This window comes from Monodelphis domestica, chromosome 5 (assembly GCF_027887165.1).
Source record: "Monodelphis domestica isolate mMonDom1 chromosome 5, mMonDom1.pri, whole genome shotgun sequence".
NCBI lineage: Eukaryota > Metazoa > Chordata > Mammalia > Didelphimorphia > Didelphidae > Monodelphis > Monodelphis domestica.
This window is the reverse complement of record NC_077231.1, coordinates 30,099,481-30,123,211: the sequence shown is the minus strand read 5'-3', so window position 1 is coordinate 30,123,211 and position 23,731 is coordinate 30,099,481. Positions and strand designations below refer to the sequence as shown.

Sequence of the window (23,731 nt, the reverse complement as noted above, 5' to 3'; positions counted from 1 at the left end):
CGAACCCATAGAAGCTGATGAGATTATGAAGTGAAATAATATAAAAGGAAGAGGGCCTAGGAAGAGATCTACATTTTGTGGGTATAACCTAGACAGTAAACCCACATTGGGTGGGTATAACCTGGATGGTAAAGGAGCCTGAGCAGTCATGATCTGATAAGTAGAAGGAAAACCAGGAAAGAGTACCTGGGTTAGTTAGATTTGAGTCAGGCTTTCGAGAATGGGTGGCTTTTAGATGGATGGACATCTGTGTGTGGGGAGGGCATTTTAGTTGAAAGGATCCACTGTAGTACTGACAGATATAGAGGATACCCACAGGGAAGTATTGGGAGCCAAAGCTGGGACCAGATTGTAGGCTTTGAATGCCACACAAATTTTTGTATTTTGTTTTGTGGGAAATTGGAGTTCTCCCCACCCCCAAACAAATGCAGAAAGACCAGAAAGGGGAAGTCTCTCTGGGGTGAATTTACAAAAAGGAAGCAGGAGAAGGTTCTTAGAGCTTGTAAGCTGTGACAGCTTTTTACCCCTGGAGCCAATCACAGAGGAGGCAACAGGAAGACAGACTGGCCAAGCAGGCTAGTTCTCCCCGCCTGGAACCTTTGGGTGACTCTAGTGATTGGGGCTTACAGCGGGAGAAATCCCCCCTGCTTGGTGGTCATCATGTCAATGTCTTCCTGCTACCAGCACAAGCTGAGTGAGAAGCTCACCATTCTAAATGACCGAGGACGGGGAGTTCTCATTCGCATTTATAATATCAAGAAGGTAAGTGGGCGCCGTTGGGCTTGGCCTCCAGGATCCTAGGAGTCTTTTGTCCTGAGACCCTCAAGTTCAGTGGTTAGTGCTTATTCCCCTGGACTAACCCTTACTTTTTGCCCATTTCACTGGCCTCTGGCCACTGCTAAAGGACTGGAGGAGGTCAAGTCTTCTATCGTGGGGGGGGGTGGGGTGGGGGAGGCCAGATGGGTGCGTTCCTGCTCTACTTCCTCTTTTCTTAGTCTGAGTCTCATCACTGGTTATTGGGAGAAGTACAGTCTCTGGAATCAGATTGTTTGCCTTAATTCCTGCTCAGGCCACCTTGGGCAAATCACTTGATTTCCCTGAGCAGGGTTGGACCAGATGGCTGCTGGGCGATTTTATGTTTGCTACCATCAGTTTTTTTTTTTTTGCTAGGGGAGAAGCAATAATGATGTTCTGAGCCTCTTGGAGGCAGAATTTGAACCGGAATCCTGGGTTTATCCTCATCCCCATATTTGACCTGGGCTCCTCATGGAAGGGCTGGGGGAAGAAATGGAAACTATTGCTTGGGTAGAGAATGGTAGTGCTTTTCCGAGAGATAAAGCCATTATTTCCCCTTCAAGCTAGGATATCCCACCACCACTACGTAGAGGATATTTGAGCAATGAGTTGGATAGTAAAAGGAACAAAAAAGGGAGTGATAGGGAAGAGAGAGACTCAGGAGTGGGGGGGCACTGGAGAAGAGATGGGGGTGGAGGGCCTGGGAGGAGGAGAAGGGGGGGGGAATTATACATATTTTGTTGTTAAATATATTGCTCATGAGTGAGGTTCTGACCCATGTCTCCCACAGTGCTTTCCATGGAAGAGCTCATGTTGTAGAAATCAAATGATGTCTCTGAATCTCCCCCCAATCCCCCTTTTGGCTGGAGGCCTCCTAAGCAGGCTCCTTCCGGCCTCGCTTAGTCTAGCTTCCTCTTGGGCTAGGCTCTTGACACTGAGCACCTCCCATTTTCTGATGCTTCTGTGGCCAGCCAGCTTAGCTAGCTCTCTGATGCCAGTCCTAAAGAAATTGTTCTGACTCCTCCTTTCCTAAGTCTACTGGGGGGCTGAGTGAGGCTTCTAGTTGGTCAGTGGGCATGTGGAGACCCTCCATTCTCTTTTACCCAGACTTGTTCCGATCCTAAATCCAAGCCACCTTTTCTCCTGGAAAAGTCCATGGAATCATCTGTGAAGTACATCAGCAAGAAATTCCCCAACATAGATGTTCGAAGCAGTACGGTGAGAAGACGAGACCTTTCTCCCCTCCGCCTCTTTCTTTCCTCTCTTCTTTTCAAATTAGCTTTTTCGATTACACACATTTATCTTCCCACCCTTCCTCCATCCTCTACCTGGAAAAAAGGAAAAAGGAAACCCTCATAATCGAGTACAACAAAGCCAATAATCCCCATGTCGACCATGGACTCTCTTTTCCAACTCGGACTCCAGCCTAGGATGAATCGGGTCCTCATTCTCCAGCTTGGCAGGGTGGGAAAGTAAAAATAATAACCCGAACTGGCGTCTATAGAAGCTTTTTTTGACACATTCTTTCATTTGTTCTTCACCACAACCCTGTGAGTCGGGAGATATCAGGAGTCATCATCCCATCGATTGCCCAACTGTTTTTCTTTGGTCTTTGTCTTATAGTTATAACTTTGTAAGTTCTGAATATTCATTCTGAGAATGTAAGACCGGGAGCCTCAACTGGCCCCTTTCCAGGGCTGGTGAAATATGCTGACTTTCTTAGAGCAGGGGTTCTGGACTATTTTGGTGTGTCCGACGCCTTTGGGCAGTCCAACTGATGAAAACTATGGATCCTACCTCAGAAATGGGTTTTTAAATGCATAACAAAGTCATAGAATTATTTAAAAAATCAAATATATATATATATATATATATAGTTACTAAGAAATAGATTCTAAAATGTTCATGGACCCTGGTTAAGAACCTTTATTTTATTTTTTAAAAGTTTTTTATTTAATTAATTTAGAATATTTTTCCATGATTACATAAAACCCAATGGAATTGCATGTTGGCTACAGGAGCAGGTAGGAGGAGGGGAGGGAAAGAACATGAATCTTGTAACCATGGAAACTTCTCTTAATCAATTAAGTAGATTAAGAAAGACCTATTTTCATATTATTAATATTTGCACTAGGGTGATCATTTAGAGTCTACATCCCCAACCATTTCCCCTTCCACCCATATGATCAAGCAGTTGTTTTTCTTCTGTGTTTCTGCTCCCACAGAAGAACATTTATTTTAGAGAAAGAAAATTAGATCAGGCTAACATCGTTATTTGATTGCTGTCCTCAGCTCAGCTGGTGGTTCCCAGATTCACCTTCTCATCTCAGGCATCTAGCTTTATTGGGCCTCTTTCTCATGAACCTCTCTTTTTTTCTTTTACAGTTTGGCATAATGGAAAGAGTATATATATCTTGGTTAGAATCTCTACTCTGATACTGACTAGCAGCTATTTGGCCATGGGCAAGTGGTGTTATCTCTCTGAATCTCAGTTTCCTCATCCTATAAAATGGGTATATGAATACTTGTATTAATTATCGCACAAGGTTAATGATGATAATGGTAATAATAGCTAGCATTTATAGAGTACTTAGTATGTGCCAGGCAATGTGCGAAGTGCTTTACAAATATGACCTCATTCGATCCTCCTAACAACCTTGGGAGGTAGGTCCCTCCTTTTTTACAGTTGAGGAAACTGAGGCAAACAGAGATTAATTGATTTGTCCAGTGTCTTACAGCAAATAAGTGTCTGAAGCTGGATTTGAATCCAACTCTTCCTGACTCCAGGCTATCTCCCCTATTTAGAGATCTCCAAAGAGGAACATATTTCCTTTAGTCACATATTCCAACATTTTTTAGGAAGTTCTTCATGTCTAACCCAAGTCCTTCTTACTGTGGGTTGAGCCTAATTCTTCTGTTCTGTGTTCTTCCCAGCAACACTTAGGACCTGTGCACAAAGAAAAAGTCGAGATTGTCAGATTCCTCACCAACTATTACCAATCATTTGTGGATGTCATGGAATTTCGGGTGAGCAGCCTCTAATTCTGCCTAAGCAGGTACCCTTTTGGGGTCCTTTCCCTTTCCCAGAAGGTCATTACTCCAAAGATTAAATCGAATCCTCATTTGGACAATGGAAACTCTGGGTAGAATTAGGTTTATCTAAAAAGCAAAATGGTAGAGGGATCCTGTCTTCTTTTTTTTTAATTTTATTTTAATAATATATTTTATTTGATCATTTCCAAGCATTATTCGTTAAAGACATAGATCATTTTCTTTTCCTCCCCCCCACCCCCCATAGCCGATGCGTAAGTCCACTGGGCATTAGATGTTTTCTTGATTTGAACCCATTGCTTTGTTGATAGTATTTGCATTAGAGTGTTCATTTAGAGTCTCTCCTCTGTCATGTCCCCTCAACCTCTGTATTCAGGCAGTTGCTTTTTCTCGGTGTTTCCACTCCCATAGTTTATCCTTTGCTTATGAATGGTGTTTTTTTCTCCTGGATCCCTGCAAGTTGTTCAGGGACATTACACCGCCACTAATGGAGAAGTCCATTACGTTCGATTATACCACAGTGTATTAGTCGCTGTGTACAATGTTCTCCTGGTTCTGCTCCTCTCGCTCTGCATCACTTCCTGGAGGTTGTTCCAGTCTCCATGGGATCCTGTCTTCTCTAGGAACTTAAGGCAGGAACTCCCAGAGGACAGGATGAGAGAAGTAGGATTAGGGGAGGCTTAGGGGAGGAGAGAGCACCAGAAAAGGGACGGGTACTAGAGGCCTGAATTAAGAGCATTTACAGGGAAGAAGGGATCCCTGAGCCTCCGCTCATAATGCAGAGTATTATATGATTGCTATGTTGAAGCATTGTATCCGTCATATCAAACTTAGGATTTTGCCAATTCACTTAAATTTCATCTGTATGGCTTTATCTTGGCCAAATACCTTGACCACTATGAGCCTCGGTTTCCTTATTTTTAAAATGAAAGGGTTGGATCAATCAACCAATCAATAAACATTTATTAAACCCTTACTTAGGCTCTGCTAAACCTGGAGATATAAGATGAAGCAAAGATGGTCCCTGCCCTTAAGGAGCTCAGAGTCAAATGGGGGAGACAATATACAACAGATATATACAAAGTAAATGGGAAATAATTAACAGAGAAGGAACTCTAATGAAGAGGGATATGGTAAGGACAAGAGAATTGCAATTGTCCCATCTAACTCTCAATTTTGATTTTGGGTCTGAGCTCCTTAGATTAAATCTTAAAAGGGGTTTACCTTAGGGAAGTCTTGGTTCAAGAATTGGACTTTCTCCAAAGTTTATCTGGCATTTGTTTAATGGCATGTGGGCTCATAGGTGTGACTTTTTTTTTGTGGGGAAAGACAACTAGTTCTTTAGCACGAACCCATTGTGGTATCCAGAAAATTTCTAATAGATTGCCAACATGGAAATTGACTCCCGGACCTTGGGTCCTCCTTCCTAATATTATACAATGGGACGACTATTTATCAAACCTATATTTATTATGGATAGACAGACCAGTGAAGGGCCCTGGAGAGATTAAAAAGCTTAGATAAGACCTGTTCTCTGCCTTCAAGGAGCTGCTGGTATACATTGCTAGAAAATAAACCCTACATGACAAACTCACTAGAGAGTTGAGTCAACTGTGTCCAAAAATAGGATTTTGAGAATTCGCCTTAATTTTACTTGGAACCAGGGGACAACGTCTAGCCCCGAGATGTATTTAAAAGTTGTGGTCATGTCTTGGAAAAGCTAATGTTAGAATATGAAGCACAACCAGTCCTACGATAGGCCACATTCTCACCCTCCACCCCAAGTGAGGCTTGAGGGTGCATAAACATGTCCACAGTAGCATTATTTCACATTTCCTCTTTCAGGGGGACATCATGGTAGAGCAAGGGCCCTTAACCTTTCTTGTTTCATGAGTCCTTCTGCTAGTTTGATGAAGCCCATCGACCCCTTCTCAGAAGAATGTTTTTAAATTAAAAAAAATAAAAGACATTGGATCTCAAGGCAAACTAATGGCCCTGATAGACTAGTTATTAAAATATGGAAACCAAATATGGTAAAAAAATATGGAAACCAAAAAAATTTCATGGACTTCAAGTTAAGAGTCCCTGTGGGGGGAGGCTGTCTGCCATTTTTTAGTAAGAAATGTTTGCTAGAGCTGGCAATAACTCCCTGTTGGGTTGTGTTCTTTGCCTCAAGGTAGGCGACTCCTAAATTATACTTGACTTCCACCTTCTCTTTTTTACTTTGTCATCTCCTCCTTGGATCTTTGGAGTCAAAGGACTCTTTACCTCAATATATCTCCATTTTACAAATCCTCCTGTTTCCATTTCTCTCCTCAGGATCATGTATATGAGCTTCTCAACACCATCGATGCTTGCCAGTGCCATTTTGACATTGTAAGGTCCCCCGCATCCTCCTCCTCTTCCCCTCTATCCATGAGATGGCCATGAGAAAGGGCGCCCAGCATGAGGGTTAGGGGGAGGCAAGAAGGAGTAGGGAAAGCGACTTGGGAATTAAATGAAACCACTCAATGGTCATTGAGGGAGGCAGCTTGGAATGGGGGCAAAGCACTGGTTCTGGAGACAGAGGACCTGGGTAAGTCATTGAATCTCCCTGGACCTCAAGTGCCTTTATAAAATGAGAGAGTTGGACTAACTGGCTTTCGAGGGTCCTTCCCACTTTAATTTTATGATGCTATGACTATTTAGTGCCTACTGTGAGTGGCATGGGGGGGCTCTAATGGGATCAGGCGAATGCCTGTCTTAGTTTGGATTTTACTGAAGCTCTGCTTCTATTACTGAAAGTGCCCAAGATAATACTATTTAACATAGAAGTTAAGCAGGCTTTGGATGAAATGTATTTAATGTAAACAAGTACAGGAGTCCCCCTGTTCTTTGAATGCTTCCTTCTTCCTGTTTCTCTCTGCCCCATGCCTCCTTTCAGTCCTTGCTCTATTCTCCATCTCCCCATCTCCATCCCTCTCCTTTCCTGTTCTTCATGGTCTTGGCTTTGTTTCTGCCTTCTTGGAGTTATTCCACCTGGGAGCACTCATCAATTAAATTCATCAACTCACTAGTGCCTGCCAGGAGGTGGGGCGTGGGAAGGTCCAGTTGACTGTCTGCTGTGCAGCCCCCTTTTCTTCTCTTGTAGAACCTCAACTTTGACTTTACCCGGAGCTACTTGGATCTGATTGTGACCTACACCTCAGTGATCTTGCTGCTGTCGAGGATCGAGGACCGGAGGGTACTCATTGGCATGTATAACTGTGCCTTTGAGATGACACAGGGGCACAGGTGAGTCAAGGGGAGCCGCTGTTCCCCCAGATTTAGAGCTGGGGGATACTTTAAAGGTGAAATTCAAATAGAAATGGAGACCACTAAACTTCATGTTATATTTTCATTTATTGTCAAATAGTCTTCAATATATTACATTATTTATAATTAGTTATATATTATAGATAAAATAATATATAAATAAAAAGTATTCTTCCATATATTATATTATGTATGTATTGTATAGACTAGAAATAAAACTAAATCATCTAATAATTATATATAATAATAACAATATTTAAAACTTTCCCCTAATTATATTATGATTGTTATTTTGAAACCCTTGCCTTCTGTCAGTGCTAAGGCAGAAGAGTGGTGGGGGGTAGGTCATTGGGGGTAAGCCACTTGCCCAGGGCCACACAGCTAGCGTGTGTCTGATGCCACATTTGAACCCAAGTTCTCTTGACTCCAGGCCTGGCTCTCTGTTTCAGAAGAAGTCATCACTATGAAAACGCCTCCTTTATAGACAGATGAAGCACATCTATTCCAACCTAATTTACCCTCCCCCCCCAGACACTGAGCAGGCTCTCCAGGACCCCCCTCTCTCCGGGGATCTCTCGGGGATGAGCAGGGGGGAAAGAAAGCCTGTAACTCGCTCCAACTCTCTCCCCAGTGATCCCAGCTTCGCTCGTCTGGGCCAAATGGTGTTGGAATACGAGCATCCCCTGAAGAAGCTGATAGAGGAGTTTGGCCCCCACACAAAGGCAAGTCTGTGGGGCAGGAAAAGCGTCGGGACAGGGTTCCTCCCAGTCCAGTGTGGATGTTCACTGGGGCTTCGATGTCTCTCTCCACAGGCTGTGAGTGGAGCCCTCCTCTCCCTGCACTTCCTCTTTACTCGGAGGAACCAGGGGGCTGAGCAGTGGCGGAGTGCCCAGCTGCTGAGCCTCATTAGTGCCCCCCCCACCATGATCAACCCTGCCAGCTCAGACACGGTCAGTGCCCTGCCCTGGGAGGCTGCAGTGACAGCTGGGGGGGTTCTGGGCAGGGCTGGTCCTTTGAGGCCACATTGTCTTTGAATTACCCGAAAGGAACAAGCCCTCGTTTCTGTTCCCTGCTGTCTGCGGAGCGCAGGAATTTGGGTCTGTTCTACACGTTGTCAGCGGGCAATAAGTGTTTATTGAATGAGTAAGTGTAGGGCAAATCCAATTAAGGGGATTCAATGAAAGCTTCCAATTAATCATCCAATATTTTTCAAACATCTACTTGGCAGCACAAGGCATTGTGCCCTTGAAGGTTCCTCTCCTCTTAGGCATTCCCTGAAGCACTCATTCTTTTTCCTTTCTCCTTCTCTCATTTACTCACTCTCACAATTCCAGTTATGCCCTTTATGGATAACTTCCAAATCTATGCCAATAGCTTCTTTACTGCAGGTGTCTCCTTGTTCCAATTCGTTCTCCCCGCTCCCTCCCCTTAACTCCTGACCTTAGAATTGATCCTGAATATCCGTTCCAAGGCAGAAGAGCGATAAGGGCTAGGCAGACAAGGTTAAGTGTCTTGTCCAGGGTCACACAGCTAGGAAGTGTCTGAGGTCAGATTCACGTCTAGGACCTTCTGCCTCTAGGCCTGTCTCTCTAGCCTCTGTGCCACCCAGATGCCCCTAATATATTCTTTATGTAACTGTGAAAGTAAAGCTTCCTAAGGCACAATTCTGATCATGCTACATCCCTCCTTAAACATCTTTAATAGCTCTCCATCACCCATAAAATAAAACCCAAACTCTAAGAATGGAATTCATTCAATGAATAATTGTAGGTGAATTCTTATTTTGGGTCAGGAGGCTGAATGGGGAGGGAGAAGAGAAACAAAGATGGAAAAGATAATCTCTACCCTCAGAGAACTAGGAAATGTGATGTATGAAAATAACTCCTGTTACAAAACAGCATAAAATAAATACCAGAAGAGTGATGTGGACACTGAACAGGAAAGGAGGCTAGAGACAGAGACACAGACACAGAGAGAGAGAGAGGGAAGGAGAAAGAAAAGGAGAGGGAGGAAGGGAGGGAGAGAGAGACAGGGAGGGAGAGAGAGATAGAGAGGGGGAGAGGGAAGGAGAAAGTAAAAGAGAGGAGGAAGGGAGGGAGAGAGAGACAGGGAAGGAGAGAGAGATAGAGAGAGGGAGAGGGAAGGAGAAAGTAAAAGAGAGGAGGAAGGGAGGGAGAGAGAGACAGGGAAGGAGAGAGAGATAGAGAGAGGGAGAGGGAAGGAGAAAGAAAAGGAGAGGGAGGAAGGGAGGGAGAGATAGAGAGAGGGAGAGGGAAAGAGAGGGAGAGAAGGAGAGGGAGGAAGGGAGGAAGAGAGAGAGACAGAGGGAGGGAGAGAGAGAGGGACAGACAGAGATGGAGGAAGAGAGAGAGAGGGAGGGAGAAAAGGACAGATAGACAGAGATCAGAGTGGTTTGGGTTAGTGAGGGGAAGCTTCAGAGCTCTCCCTCCTAGTGTTCTGGTCTTCTTTCGAGAGTGCCTGAGACACAGATGTAGTTGGTAGAAGGTAAGGTGCCCGAATTCCCCTTCTCTTCTGTTGGTGCCCCTTCCTCCAGTTTCCCCAATATCAGTTTTGATTGCTTTCACCCAGTTCAATCTGCCCATTGTGGGCTGGTTCACTGGGGTAAACTGAGCTGGGCTTTGGTTCCTCCCACCCCTCTTTGGCTCGCCACAGGTGGGAGGGTCCTTGCCTGCACCTTCACCTCCTATTTCTCCTGGGCTGCCCTTCTCCTCCAGGGGATCGCCAGTTGACTGACTAATGGGCCTCTGTGTGTCTCTTCTCTCAGATGGCCTGTGAGTACCTGTCCTTGGAGGTGATGGAACGTTGGATCCTTAGTAAGTGCTCGGCCGGGGCTGACAGAGGCCGGATGCCCACAGAGAAGCCCGGGGGCTCTAACCTCCAAACTTGTTTCCCCCATGCAGTTGGGTTCCTCCTCTGCCATGGATGCCTCAATGCCAACCCCCAGTGCCAGAAGCTGTGGAAGCTGGGCCTGCAGGGCTCCCTGTACATCACCCTCATCCGAGAGGAAGTGCTGCAGGTGCACAAGGTCACTGAGGACCTGTTTGGCAGTTTGAAAGGGTGAGGGTTCAAGAGCGGTTCAAGCATCCTTTGGGGTCTCCCTTCCTTTCTTATTTGGAGCCAGTCAGCCAGTCAGTGCCCAGGACTGCAGAGGTCCAGGGGCTTGGAGTGTGTCTTTAAAAAAATTAAAAATAAAACCCTTCCCTTCTGTGTTGGGATCAATCAAAAAAGACAGCAATCCTTTACCTTCCATCTTGGAATCAATCCGAATATTGGCTCCAAGGCAGAAGAGCGGTAAGGACTAGGCAATGAGGGTTAAGTGACTTGTCCAGGGTCTCCTAAGATTCTTTAAAGCTAAAATACAAATGTGTGTGTGTGAACAAAGTTTAGTGTTTTTTTTAAAATAACCCTCATCTTCCATCTTAGAATCAATATTGTGTTTTGGTTCCAAGGTATGAGAATGGTAAGGGCTAGGCAATGGGGGTTAAGTGACTTGTCCAGGGTCACACAGCTGGGAAGTGTCTGAGGCCAGATTTGAACCCAGGACTCTAGGCCTGGCTCTCCATTCACTGAGCTACCCATATGCCCTCAAAGTTAGTGTTTTTAAGGGAGATCAGAAAACCTCACTAATTAATTCTTTCATTAGAATATCGAAAGGGAAAAGTGGTTTAAGCATGATGATCCTGGATTGGTAGATGTTCATAGGGGAGGTCTTCTTGGAGGAAGAAACCAAGCAGGAAACCACTACAATAAAGGTTTGACAGGAGGTGGCTAGAACTAGTGAAGAGCAGGATGACTTTGAAGGATCCAGTTTTTAGCAACATTCTGGAATAGATCCATGGCAAAAAAGTCTGCTGTATCTTAGTAACAAGCCCTGCTTCTGGACCCAGAAAACAAAGAGAATTCAGCTAATTTTCACGATCGTTATCTAGTTTCTAAATTTAACATTTGTTCCATGACTAGCCTAGACTCCCTCTTTCTCAGGTTCTCTGTATCAGAAGAAAACAGATCTAGATTTGGAGGGAAACAGGCAATAGGGACATATGTATTGGTAATGCAGATCCCCAGGAGAGAGTCAGACATGAAAGAAAGAAAGCCTTTTTTTTGGGGGGGGGGATAACCCCTCTCCTTCCATCTTAGAGTCATTAAGGCAGAAGAGCAGTAAGGGCTAGGCAATGGGGGTTAAGTGACTTGCCCAGGGTCACACAGCTGGGAAGTGTCTGAATCCAGATTTGAACCCAGGATCTCCTGCTTCCAGGCATGGCCCCCAATTCATTGATCCACCCAGTCTCTTCTGAAACTAGGGGCTGAGGAAGGGATGCTGTGAGGGCTGTCCTGTCCCAAGCTGGGATGTGGCGCTGCGGCGGGTTAGGCAGAGGGGAGATCCTCAGTGGATTATTTATGGTGGATCACACAGAAGGACGAGCTCGATGGGTCCCCAACTCTGTTGTGCTTCTCTTGATACCCAGGTATGGCAAACGAGTGACCGATATAAAGGAAAGCAAAGAATATGTGGTGAATAACAGGTAGGAGCATCCCTGGGGATGCAGGGCATCTCTGTCCTCTCCTTGCTCTGCCCCCCTGCCACTTCCCTTCTCTCCCATTCCTTAACCTGCCCAATGTTCGGCTAGCACTCGCTACCCACCGATTCTCCCCTTCTCTGAGAGTGAGTGTAATGCTGTGGAAAACGCTGGATTGATGGTTGGGCGATCTGAATTCAAGGTGTTTTTCTTTTTTAAAGGCTTCCCTTCCCTCTTAGAATCCATACTCTGTATTGGTTCCAAGGCAGAAGAGCCATATAGGCTGGGCAATGGGGGTCAAATGACTTGCCCAGGGTCACCCAGCTAAGAAGTATTTGAGGTCAAATTTGAACCCAGGACCTCCTGTTTCTAGACCTGGCTCGCAATCCCCTGAGCCACATAACTGCCCCTACATTGATGTATAGATATTCTTAACCCGAACAAATAGAGTTTAAATTTTTTGGGGGGTTTTGCTATGTGGCTCAGTTTTGACTATCATTTACTAGTGTAGGCAAATTTTGTAACTATATTTTCCTCATTTATAAAACAGGAAAAATCTCCTCTGTCTACCTCAGACAACAATTATTATTATTATTAATACCTAACATTAAAAAGTACTTTAGGATTTTGCTAATTGGGTGTTTTCTCTATATATTATGTAATTTAATTGTTCATTTCCAATAAGATAATGTAAATAAAAGAATTTTGCATCCTGTAACACAAGGGATTTTTATCTTCTCCACCTCTGGTTTATTCCTCCTTCTCCCACCTTTTTGCCCTTCGTCCCTCTCGAATTTTTCCTGGGTAGAGGTGAGAGCCCTTCCCCTTCTCCTTTATCTTCTTCACAGCGGCCAATTCCATTGGCAGCGCCGGCAGTTTTTGAGGATTGCAGTGAAGGAGCTGGACACTGTGTTAATGGATGAACCAGGACTCCTGGGCCCGAAGGCAAGCTGTAGAAATAGTGGGGAGGGTCAGGGATAAAGGTAGAGGGGTCAGGTCTAGATGACTTTTACGGTACTCTAAATCTATGATTCTAAGATTGGTGAGGCTCAATTAAGAGATGGACATTTGCTAAAAACTGTTAAGAAGTATGTTAGAATGTTAAATGGTTAAAGCTTAAAACTGCTCTAAAATGGTGGACCCTGTCCCATGTCAAGTGTGGTTGTATGAAGCTGTCTCTATACAACATGGTGGGAGTTGCATCTAGGGTTTGGAAATCACTTTGCAATTGAAAAACTTATATTGCCTCTGACTGCCTCTTACCAGGCTCTTTTGGCCTTCTTGGCTCTGTCCTTTGTCCGAGATGAGGTCAACTGGTTGATTCGTCATGCGGAAAATGTCACCAAGACCAAAACCCCAGAGGACTATGTTGACCCGTGAGTCAGGGGAAAGGAGAACCTGGGTCAACTCTTTTCCTTAAAATTGCTTAGCATGGATGATAGGACTGGAGCTGGGATTAGGAAAGGACCCAAGAGATCTTGTCAACAACCCTGGCACCTTAGGGAACTGAAGCCCAGAGAGACATTCAGTGAGTTGTTCCAGACCTGGGATTTGAACCAAGTCCCCTGACTCCAGAGGCTGCCCTTTCCAGAATCCTAGACCTTCGTTTTATCGAGGAGAATCAGAGGATGTTGGAAAGTCTGAATTCCCTGTCTCGGTCTCCTCCCACTCCTCCTCTTGTTTCCCCATCCTCCATGCATCTCTAGGTATATTGCAGAGCTGCTTTTCTTGCTGGAGGAGGTGAGAAGTCTGATCCAGAAGCATACCAAAGTCATCCAGCGATATCACCTCCAGTACCTTGCCAGGTTCGATGCTCTTGTGCTCAGTGACACCATCCAGGTATGTCTTGTTGACCATGGTGGGGATCTCTGCTCTGAATTGTCCCATGTGAGGCAGCTTAGAGGGACATAAGGAGCCTGATCCATTTCCCTCATGTGTAAAAGGGAGATGAGAGTCACAGACTATTTTTTATTTTTTTGGTGGTGGGGTGAGCTTTAAATAGAGCTGAGACTGCACCAAAACAGGAAGCGGAAAGAAACTAGAAGGTTCTGTCTTTAAGAATCCTTTAGAAGGCTTCCCCCCCTCCCCCTGTCATCCCTGTTTTTCAAAATTTCTGCTTCCCCCTACTGTAAATTCTTCCTATTGTACCAGTATTAGTTGTGCCTTGTGAATCTTCACTTCTCTAGTGGGCTATCTGTGCCCATCTGACCCTTCTCTCTTCCAGAACCTGTCAGTATGCCCAGAAGAGGAATCCATCATCATGTCTTCCTTTGTCAGCACTCTTTCCTCTCTTAACCTCAAACAAGGTGACTGGAGGGAGGTGAGGGCAGCAGAGTGAAGTATGGGGGAAGAAGGAGTGGAATTGCCTTCTCAGGGAATCTTAATCTACTGAGATAAGGGAGATGGGACAGGGTAGACTTAGGCAAAAATTTACCACTCTAGGAAATCTTGGTGACTGGCATGTTATTTAAACATATTTCTTTCTTCACAGTTGATACTGGAGAAAAGTTTGATTTTTCTGGACTGAGGTTGGATTGGTTCCGACTACAGGTAATGAGCATAAACTTCCTCCAGTGGCTCCTTCTTCTCCTCCCCCGACCAACCTTCTACCACAGTTTCTCCCCATTCGCCTAACCATGCTAGCAGGACCATCCCAACTTTGAAGAATGAATCAATAAATATTAATTGATCACCTATGATGTGCCAGGCACTAAAGATGAAAGTAGGAAGAATGAAACCCTCCCCACTTCAAAGAAACTTGCATTCTAATGGGAGGTGCAAGTACATACATAAATATAGATATAGCTTAAATAGAAAATGAATATGTGTGTGTATATCTATATATAAAGATATAGGTAGCTAGGTTGATGGATGGATGGATGGATAGTTGGATGGATGGATGGATGGATTGGATGGATGGATAGATAGATGGATGGGTGAATGGATAGATGAATGGATAGATGGATGGATAGATGGATGGTTAGATGGATAGATAGATGGATGGATAGATGGATGGATGGATGAATTGGATGGATGGATAGATGGATGGGTGAATGGATAGATGAATGGATAGATGGATGGATGGATGGATAAGATAGGCAGATAGATAAACAGACTTAAGTACAAGACAGTTTGGGAGTTGGGGGAATCAGGAAAGACTTCAAATAGAAGTTGGCACTTGATCTGGGTCTTTAAAGGAGCCATATGGATGAGTCAGAGGTGAGGAGGCAGTACATTGTAGGCAAGTGGGAGAGTCAGTGCAAAGACAAGGAAGTAGCTGTTGGATGATTCCTGTAAGGAGCAGAGAGAAGGCTAGAGTGGTGGGATTGCAGAATGTGGTGGGAGGGGGAGTAATATTCAGCGAGGTTGGGGAGAGAGATTGGGGCCAGGTTCTGTAGGACTTTAAAAGCTAAACAAAGGAGTTTACATCTCACCCATAGGAAGCTGTAGGAGTTGATTGAGCAGGGGAATCACATGATCAAATGTGTGCTTAAAGAAAGCTGTTTTGGCAGTTGTGTGTAGGATAGATTGGAGTTATGAGAGACTCGAGGCAGAGTGGTCAGTTAGGATGCTTTCACAATTATCTAGGTGAGAGGGAATGACAGCCTGGGCTAAGGTGGTAGCCATGTAAGTGGAGAGAAGGGGATGGATGTGAGAGATTTGGTAAAGGTGGAAATGGCAGGATTAGGCAAGTGACTGACTGTGTGGGGTGATGGAGAGTGAGTGCTCCAGGGTAACGCTGAGTTTATAAGGCTGGGAGACTAGAAGGAGAGAAAGAGACTTCTGGAAGAATAGGGAACCTAGGGGGGGAGATAGTCACTTCAGTTTTGGATACATTGACTTTGAGGTGTCTCTAACATATCCAGTTGGGGAGGTTCACCAGGCAGGCAGTTGGTGATGTGGGACTGGTACTTGGTACTGGGGTTGGATACATTTTATTTACATATATATATATATATATATATATATATATATATATATATACACACACACACAAGGTATGTATTATATAACATAGATGTATGTATGTATACACACATGTGGACAGTTAGGTGGCACAGTAGATAGAATGCTGGACCTGGAATCAGGGAGAATCCTCTCCCTTAGTTCTCAGACACTTACCAGCTCTATGACCCTGGGCAAGTCACTTAACCCTTTGCCTCAGTTTCCTCATCTGTAAAATGAGCTGGAGAAGGAAATGGCAAACCACTCCAATATCTCTGCCAAGAAAATTCCAAATGGGATCATGAAGAGTCGGGACACAACTGAAATAATGGAACAACAACAATAACACATGTATAAATATATAGACATTTATATACACAGTGCTCTAAAAATCTTAGTACAGTTAAAACAATTAAAATCCTTCTGTCCTAGAACCAATAATATTATGTATTGGTTCTAAGGTAGAAGAATGGAAAAGGCTAGGCAATGGGAGTTAAGTGACTTGCTCAGGGTCTCACAGCTAGGAAGAATCTAAATGTCAGATTTTTAGTACAGTTTTAAGCTTTAATACCTTAAGTTGCATGTACACACACACACACACACACACACACACACACACAATCCAAGAGTCATCAGCATACAGATGTTTAGTTAAACCCATGGGAACTGTTGCAGTTTCCAAGAGTATATAGAGGAAGAAGAGAAGAAAAGGAAGCAGAAAGAGGGCTTAGGCTACAACTACTGTCTAGCCTGGGTGTACCTAGTCCTGAGGGTCATGTCTACAATTGTCCCTTTTCCTCTCTCCATGACAGACATATACCAGTGTGAATAAGGCCCCCATGCATCTGTATGAGAACCCTGACTTAGCCAAGATCATGAACCTCATAGTCTTCCACTCTCGAATGCTGGACTCAGTGGAGGAGATACTGGTGGAGACCTCGGACCTCTCCATCTTTTGGTAGGTTCGGAGTCAGCATGATAAATCCAGCCCTTGGGTCCTTTGCTCTGTCTTGCTAGTAGGCTTCATATTGCTCTCAGAAATATGGGAATATTTTTTTCTTTTTGGGGTGCTCAGTATGGCGTACGCTCAAAGTCAAGAGAGATGGAGTCTGAGATTCCACCCTTTATTTACTTGTTGGGTGGCCAGAGGTTAAGTAACAGTCACTTTCCAGAGCCTTTTTGTCCTCATCTGTAGATGGAGGCAATAATAAAAGCTAGTTTACAAGGTTGTTGTGAGGCTCAAACGAGAAAATAAATGTAGGCAAAAGGACTTTGTAAACTTCGAATCCTATGTAAAAGTGAGTTGTTAATTATTATGATTATGTGGCTGCGCATTGGGGTTACACAGCCAGTAAATATTTGAGGTGGGATTAAAATCCAGGTATAACCAAAGCCATTATTACCATTATTGGGCCTTGCTGAACCATTATTGTAGCTTCTTTTGTTGCCCCAGGAAACCTCCTCGTTGCAGGGTGGACTTTTGGTTGTTCTGCCCACATCCTTATGTAACTGTTGATTATCTAATTTCTTTCCAAACATGAGAAAAACAAGGAAATTCAGTATTCTAATCGCCTAAAAGAAAAAAAGGAAAGCTCTTCAATCTAGCACGTTCTCTCTCTCCTAGGCGCACAAAGACCACCTTTTTCTTGACAGGATCTCTTAGGACATGGATGTGTTAACCTTTCTTGCTCATCCATTTCAGAATCCAATAGTTCTGATACTTTTCATTTCAATTTCTGCTGCTTATTCTCTTCTCAGCGGCCACCATTTATTTATTAACTGGAGAATAGTTCTTAGGGTGCTGGAATCCATTCATTCATTTGCTCGGTCAAACATTTTTAAAGCACCCACTGTACACAGGTCATGGTGCTAGGTGCTGGAAGAAAACCGAAGTTTAGATAAGGCAGGGCCACTGTCCAAAGGGAGCTTACACATTAGGAGGGGGCAAGACATAGGCAACAATTTTAAACAATAACCCAATATAAGTGCCTCAGAGAGCTTCAAATAAAGGACCCTCTAGGATTTTAGGGGGAAGTTTACTCCTGAGGATGGGATCATTGGGGGAGGGTCCAGGGAGATCAGGAATACTTAATTAATCCTTCTTTTCTACTCTCCTCCTTTAAAAATCATCCCCCTCACCATCTTCTGGACCCTTTCCTGGTTCTTTCCACTTTTGGTGGTCTCACTTCAACAAAATGACATGGATGCCTTATGGGCAATTCAAAAGAAATTGATGGGAATGACTGAGGAGGTTGGCGAGTAGGATGGCTGGCAGATGGAGAGATGGTCTAACCATCCCTGAGACCCAGGCAGCATTCAGACATAAATACCAGGCACTGCTTCAAGCCCTCGCTGTTACGGAGAGAGCACTGGGCAGCAATAAAGCCTCTGGAGGATTGAAAGAGGATTTTACATTATGGTTGGAGAAGAAAAGCCTGAGGAGCATCCTCTGGTGACCTGCTGGTGTTGAAGGACCAAGGCTATAACCATGAAGAAGCAAAGTCCTGAGTTTAGGGGAGATCAGAGTTTGCAGGAATTCATCAGGGAAGGTTTCTTAAGGGGCAAGGATGCCCAGTAGGGCTTTAGAAAGGTCACAGGAAGGGGAATTCACCAAGTTGAGGCTTTTCAAGTGGGGAGAATGGTTTCTACCAAAGTACAGACACAGGATGGAGAAGGTTGGGCCAGTAGAAGCAAATGGATAAAACAGGAAGTCACTTGTGGTAGGTAGGGATGACTGACTTCAGAACATTGGGCTGAAAGGAAAAGCTTAAATAAGACCAAATCACTGCCTTTTAGGAACTTAGCTTGGAAAGAGGCTAAAATACTAGCTATTATACCCAATAACAAAAATATAAATACCTCAGAGAATGCATCGTGCTGTTATTATATGTGAATATGGTATGGAAAGTGATTTTACATTCTTGAGCTCATTTGATCTGCCAGTGAGGCAGGAAATCTGGGCATTTGTATCGTCCTTATGTAGAAGAGGAAACTCAGGAATCTGACAAGTGAACGGACTTGGCCAGGTTCATATAGCTGGTAAGCAGAGCAGGGTTTTAAACCCAGGGTTCTAAATTCAGGGCTCTTTGTAGTATACTGAATATTGAAGGTCAGTGTTCCTGGGTTCTCTTTCCCAGGTTATCCACTGGATAATGCCAAGAATAAGCTCCACTCCTTTCCTTTCCTTTCCAGCTTTCATCTCCGTACCTTTGAGAAGATGTTTGCTTTGACCCTGGAGGAACCCACCATGCTTCGCTACGCCATTGCCTTCCCCCTGATTTGTGCCCATTTTGCCAATTGCACCCATGAGATGTGTCCAGAGGAGGTGGGTCCTTGGACCCCTTACTATGCTAGCTCTTGGTACAATGGAAAGAGCCCAGGGTTTGGGGTCGGAGGACATGGATTTCAATTCTGTTTCTATCATAAAAACCTAGGTGACTTGGGGCAAGTCCTTTGGCCCTTGGTTACTCCATCAGTGGTCCTATGATTTTATAAGCTCACCTCCTCATCCCAGAAAGCTGCTTTTCTGGAGTCATTTTAGTTCCAAGAAGACTCTAAGTCAGTGATTACATGTCAGGGCACTTGGGGCCCGAACTGATGTATTCTAGTACTATGATAGGTATATATGTATGTATATATCTATATTTAGTTTCCTTTGTGCCTCTGTTTCCCTTTTTGTAAAAAGAAGAGAGCAGCTTAAATTATGCTCAAGGGGGATCTGGGTCCAAGTAGAGAGAAGCTTCCTTAGTGAGACTTGTTTTCTCTATCTCTTTCTTCAGTACCCCCACCTGAAAAACCATGCCCTCCACCATTGCAATTCCTTTCTAGAAGATCTGGCTAAGCAAACAAGCAACTGTGTCCTGGATATCTGTGCTGAGCAACGAAATCTGAGTGAGCAGGTAGGTGTGTGAGCAGGTCCTTTCATCTCCCACCATTGACTTACTTCTCCCTTAAATGCTGTACCTCTCTCCAGCTTCTTTCCTTGGGATAGAACCAGAGTCTAGATGAATCTACTGTTCATGGTAGGATTCTTATAGTATATTTATATTGTCTCGCCCCCTGAATTGTGCCTTGTAGCCTGGTTCTTTAGAATCGGAGATTTAGCATATCATAAAAGTCATTTGGGTGAGCCCTTTGATTTCATAGATGAGGAAACTGAGGCTCCGAGTTATTTGGTTTGCTCAACATCCAAAGCAAGTTGCTAAGTCCCAGGATTCCCAACACCCAGGGTAGGCAGGGCTCCTTCCACACCTGTGCCTTACATCTCTCATTCGTTTTTGCTTATCTCTTGGGCCATGTACACACTGATTCTGCCCCATCTCCCATTCTCAGGATCCTCCTCTTGCAGTCCTTTTGTCTCCTGGTCTTTGTGTCCTGGCTGCCCTTCCCTCTTTGTTGATTTCTCCCTCCTTTTCCCCTCCCTTCCTCCCTCCCTTCCACTCTTGACTGACTCATGCCGAACTGGTCATGGATGGCTGACCAGGAATTGCAGAGGCTTTTAGAAATAAGGAGCCTGCTCTGCCGCTGACCTGGCGGCTTCCTTGGGTGCTCCTTGGGTGAGATTCGTCGGTGCCTCAGCTCTGTGGCTGCTTTGGTCTTGTGGGCACAATCTCTGAAGAGTTATGTGTGTGCATACGCACAGACAGATTCATGTGGTCTGACTGCTCCCTGGGAGCTGAGGACATTAGGAAGAGATGTAGAAGAAGGGATAGCAACAGTAACTTAGAGAGGGCTGGGCTATGGCATGGGTGCATAGGGATGCCATGGACCTGTGGCAACATGGGAAGACCAGGTACCAGAGTACTGTAACAGATGGTACCAGGCTACAGGGACCCAGGACAACCCACGTTGCTGGGGTATATTTAGATCGAGAAGATCTGGAATGACCCACTCCACATCTCCAAGGGAGACTGCAGTTTTCACCCTTGGGTGGAGTGGGAGGAGGTCTTTGCTTGGGCACTCACTCCTCCACTTTCCTATCTAGCTCCCACAGGGGCTTGGGGCTAGAATATGCCTCCGTACACGAGATATTTGCAGCCCAGAGCTACACACCATTTTAGAGATTCATAACAGCCACTTTCTCTGGGTGCTCCAGGTGGGAATCATTCCCACCCCCACTAGGAGGGTACGAGCTCACCCTTGGACAGCTTAGCTCCCTCCCACCAAACACTTGTTACACAAAAGATAACAGGCACCAAGCAAACACATTTATTAAAAACCCCCAAACTCCTTAAATCAGAGACTGGAGTAGATGTACGTGTGGCTGAGGGTAAATGGTAGAATATGCAAGAGAAAAGAGCCCTTCAGCTCAATCAGCCAAGGAGAGAATGCTCTCAGCGGAGAAGCCCACTCTTGGCAGTCTATTCTGGGGCTAGTTTTCCTCACATGCCTATGGCTCCAGGCCCTCCCCAAAGCCACTGAAATATTATCTCCTGCCCTATGTCTGAATGGCCTATGCCTAACCTGTTCTCCATAGGAGACGTTCTCCATCTCCCTGAAGCCTCTCCGCTCACACACACACACGATGTCATGGTGTCACAGGCTCAGAGCTCAAGTCATGGCTCTCTCCTTCGTGGGAGGGCCACAGAGCTGTTCTTTAGGGACTGCTCCAAACTCTTGGCTGAAGAGCACCACCCTTAGATTTATGTCACTCATTTAAGTTTCTTTCCTTCCAAAAAACCCAAACCAACCAACCCTGGGAGGGGAAGGAGTAAGAATCTTATAACTCCCATTTTAAAGATGAAAGATGAAGCTAGGAGAGATACAATGACTGGACTAGGGTCACACAACCAATAAGCATCAGAACTGGGACTCCATCCCATTCTACTGCTCTTGCCATCATTTAAGGAGGAGAACCGTCCCTACTGTTGGGGAAGTGCGAATGGGTGAGATAATACACACTACAGACAATCTAAGGAAGAGATGATACAAGTACTAGTTCTTGACTCTTTACTACACAGGTGCTTGATGGTGTGGGAGCTAAGGGCCTAACCCAATGGGGCGAATTTACCAAAAGTATCATAACATCCTCACAAATATGTGCGTTTACCTTCAAAGCAAGCGTACTGCCTTGGCTCCATAGACATAAAACCCCTATCTAGAGAGCCTGTGGTACATTCCGGGACTGTCCCTATTAGTGGCAAATTGCTGTACTTGGAGGATAAATTTGATTTTCTGAAACAGACCACAGTTGCTTTGAATGAGCAATTCCTGAGGCAACTAACTCCTCCAAAGGACAAAGCAGATTTGGGACTACTGAATTATATCATCACTTTAGGGGAAGGGCATTAGTTGCATTCCCTTCTTTTAATGCTTAATAGCACCTGACTAGGGGATCTTCCAGTGAAGAATGGAGATAGATGGAGGGTTGGTGTTTAAAGGACAAAAAAGTAAAAACAGTTTTCAACATTAAAAAAAATAATTTTGAGTCTTGAATTCTCTCCCTCCCTCTACCCCACCCAAGATGGTAAGCGTTCTCATATAGATTTTATTTGTACAATCATATAAAACATTTTACCATATTAATTCTTTTGTGGAAGGAGACTCAAACAAACAAAAAAAACCCAACAAAGACATTTTAAAAAGTTTGCTTTGGTCTGGATCCATCAGTACCTTCTCTGGAAGCAGCTGAGATCTTTTTAACATGAGTCCTTTGGTTTTGTTTTGGATCATTGCATCGCTGAGAATAGTGAAGTTATTCCCAGTTGTTTCGCTTGGGTACCATGTTCTCCTGCTTCTGCTTATGTCATTCTGCTTTAGTTGGTGTAATTCTTTCCAGGTTTTTCTGAGCTCCATCTGCTCATCATTGTTTATGGCACAATAGTATTCCATTTCAGTCATATACTACCACTTACTCAGCCATTCCCCAGCTGATGGGTATCTCCTCATTTCCCAGTTTGTTGCCCCCACAAAAAGGGCTGTTTTAACTATTTTTGTCCATATAGCTCCTTCCTCTTTTTTTTTTTTTAATCTCTTTAGGATACAAACCTAGGAATGGTGTTGCTGGCTCAAAGGGTGCATACTGTTTCAAAGCCCTTTGGGCATGGGTTCAAATTGCTCTCCAGAATGGTTGAATTAGTTCACAGTTCCCCTAAGATTGCAGCCGTGTCTTAGTTTTCTCATTTCTCCTCCAAATTTTGTTGTTTTCCTTTTCTGTCAGAATAGCCAATCTGAGAGCTGTGGGGTGCTACCTCAGTGTTGTTTCGATGTGCATTTCTCTAATCAATAGTGAGTTAGAGCATTTTTTGCATGACTCTAGAGGGCTTTAATTACTTTGTCTGTTGCTATCCTTTGACCATTTATCAACTAGGACATGACTTTTACTTGTATATATCCAACTTGTTTCTGTATTTAAGAAATAAGGCCTTTTTTTTGCACCATTATAATTACTCTGCATTACTCTCCATCCTATTTTCTCCTGTTTAGTTTCCGACCACTGCCTCCTCCAATTTGCCCTTTTCCCCTCACCAACCTCCCTTGCCTCTCCCCCAGCCAGTTCTCTTATCTTTCCCCCTCCTACTTTCTTATACGATAACAGATTTCTATACCTACTTGTGTATGTTCTTCCCTCATTGAGCCAATTCCAATGAGAATAACGTTCAGTTGCTTCCCTGACCACCTCCCTCATCTTCCCCTCCACTGTAAGGTCTCTTTCATGAGTCTTTCATGTGCAGTAATTTACCCCATTCTATTTTCCCCTCCCCCCTCCTCCCAATACATTCCTCTTTCTCATGCCTTAATTTAATTTAATTTGTTTATATCCTTCCGTCATTTTCAACCCACTCACACTCTAACCCTCAGTCTATATACTCCTTCTAACTGCCCGAATAATGATAAAGTCCTTAGGAGTTAAGGAATCATATTTCCATATAGGTAAGTATATAGTTAAACTTTATTGAATTATCTTTTGTGAATTCTCTTTCCTGTTACTTTTTATGCTTCTCTTGGTTCTTGTATTTACAAGTCATATTTTCCATTCAGCTCTGGTCTTTTCATCAGGAGTATTTGAAAGTTCTCTATTTCACTGAATACCTATTTTTTCCTCTGAAGGATTATGCTCAGTTTTGTTGAGTAGGTGATTCTTAGTTGAAGTCCTAGTGGCTTTGCCC

General features: G+C 44.2%; 1 protein-coding gene across 1 annotated transcript in view; it reads left to right on the top strand.

Annotated features, from left to right (window-relative positions):
* The first annotated feature begins 493 nt into the window (after positions 1–493).
* The window catches only part of NCKAP1L (NCK associated protein 1 like), a 55,603-nt gene continuing 32,365 nt past the window's right edge, over positions 494–23,731 (top strand). The window contains exons 1-18 of the mRNA XM_056797990.1: positions 494–762; positions 1,903–2,013; positions 3,730–3,822; positions 6,166–6,222; positions 6,977–7,119; positions 7,772–7,862; positions 7,953–8,090; positions 9,926–9,974; positions 10,062–10,218; positions 11,628–11,684; positions 12,527–12,623; positions 12,945–13,054; positions 13,385–13,517; positions 13,903–13,984; positions 14,170–14,228; positions 16,436–16,581; positions 18,816–18,948; positions 19,403–19,522. Coding sequence (XP_056653968.1) covers positions 661–762; positions 1,903–2,013; positions 3,730–3,822; positions 6,166–6,222; positions 6,977–7,119; positions 7,772–7,862; positions 7,953–8,090; positions 9,926–9,974; positions 10,062–10,218; positions 11,628–11,684; positions 12,527–12,623; positions 12,945–13,054; positions 13,385–13,517; positions 13,903–13,984; positions 14,170–14,228; positions 16,436–16,581; positions 18,816–18,948; positions 19,403–19,522 — 1,878 coding nt within the window. The 5' untranslated portion in view covers positions 494–660. The remainder of the gene's footprint in view (positions 763–1,902; positions 2,014–3,729; positions 3,823–6,165; positions 6,223–6,976; positions 7,120–7,771; positions 7,863–7,952; positions 8,091–9,925; positions 9,975–10,061; positions 10,219–11,627; positions 11,685–12,526; positions 12,624–12,944; positions 13,055–13,384; positions 13,518–13,902; positions 13,985–14,169; positions 14,229–16,435; positions 16,582–18,815; positions 18,949–19,402; positions 19,523–23,731) is intronic.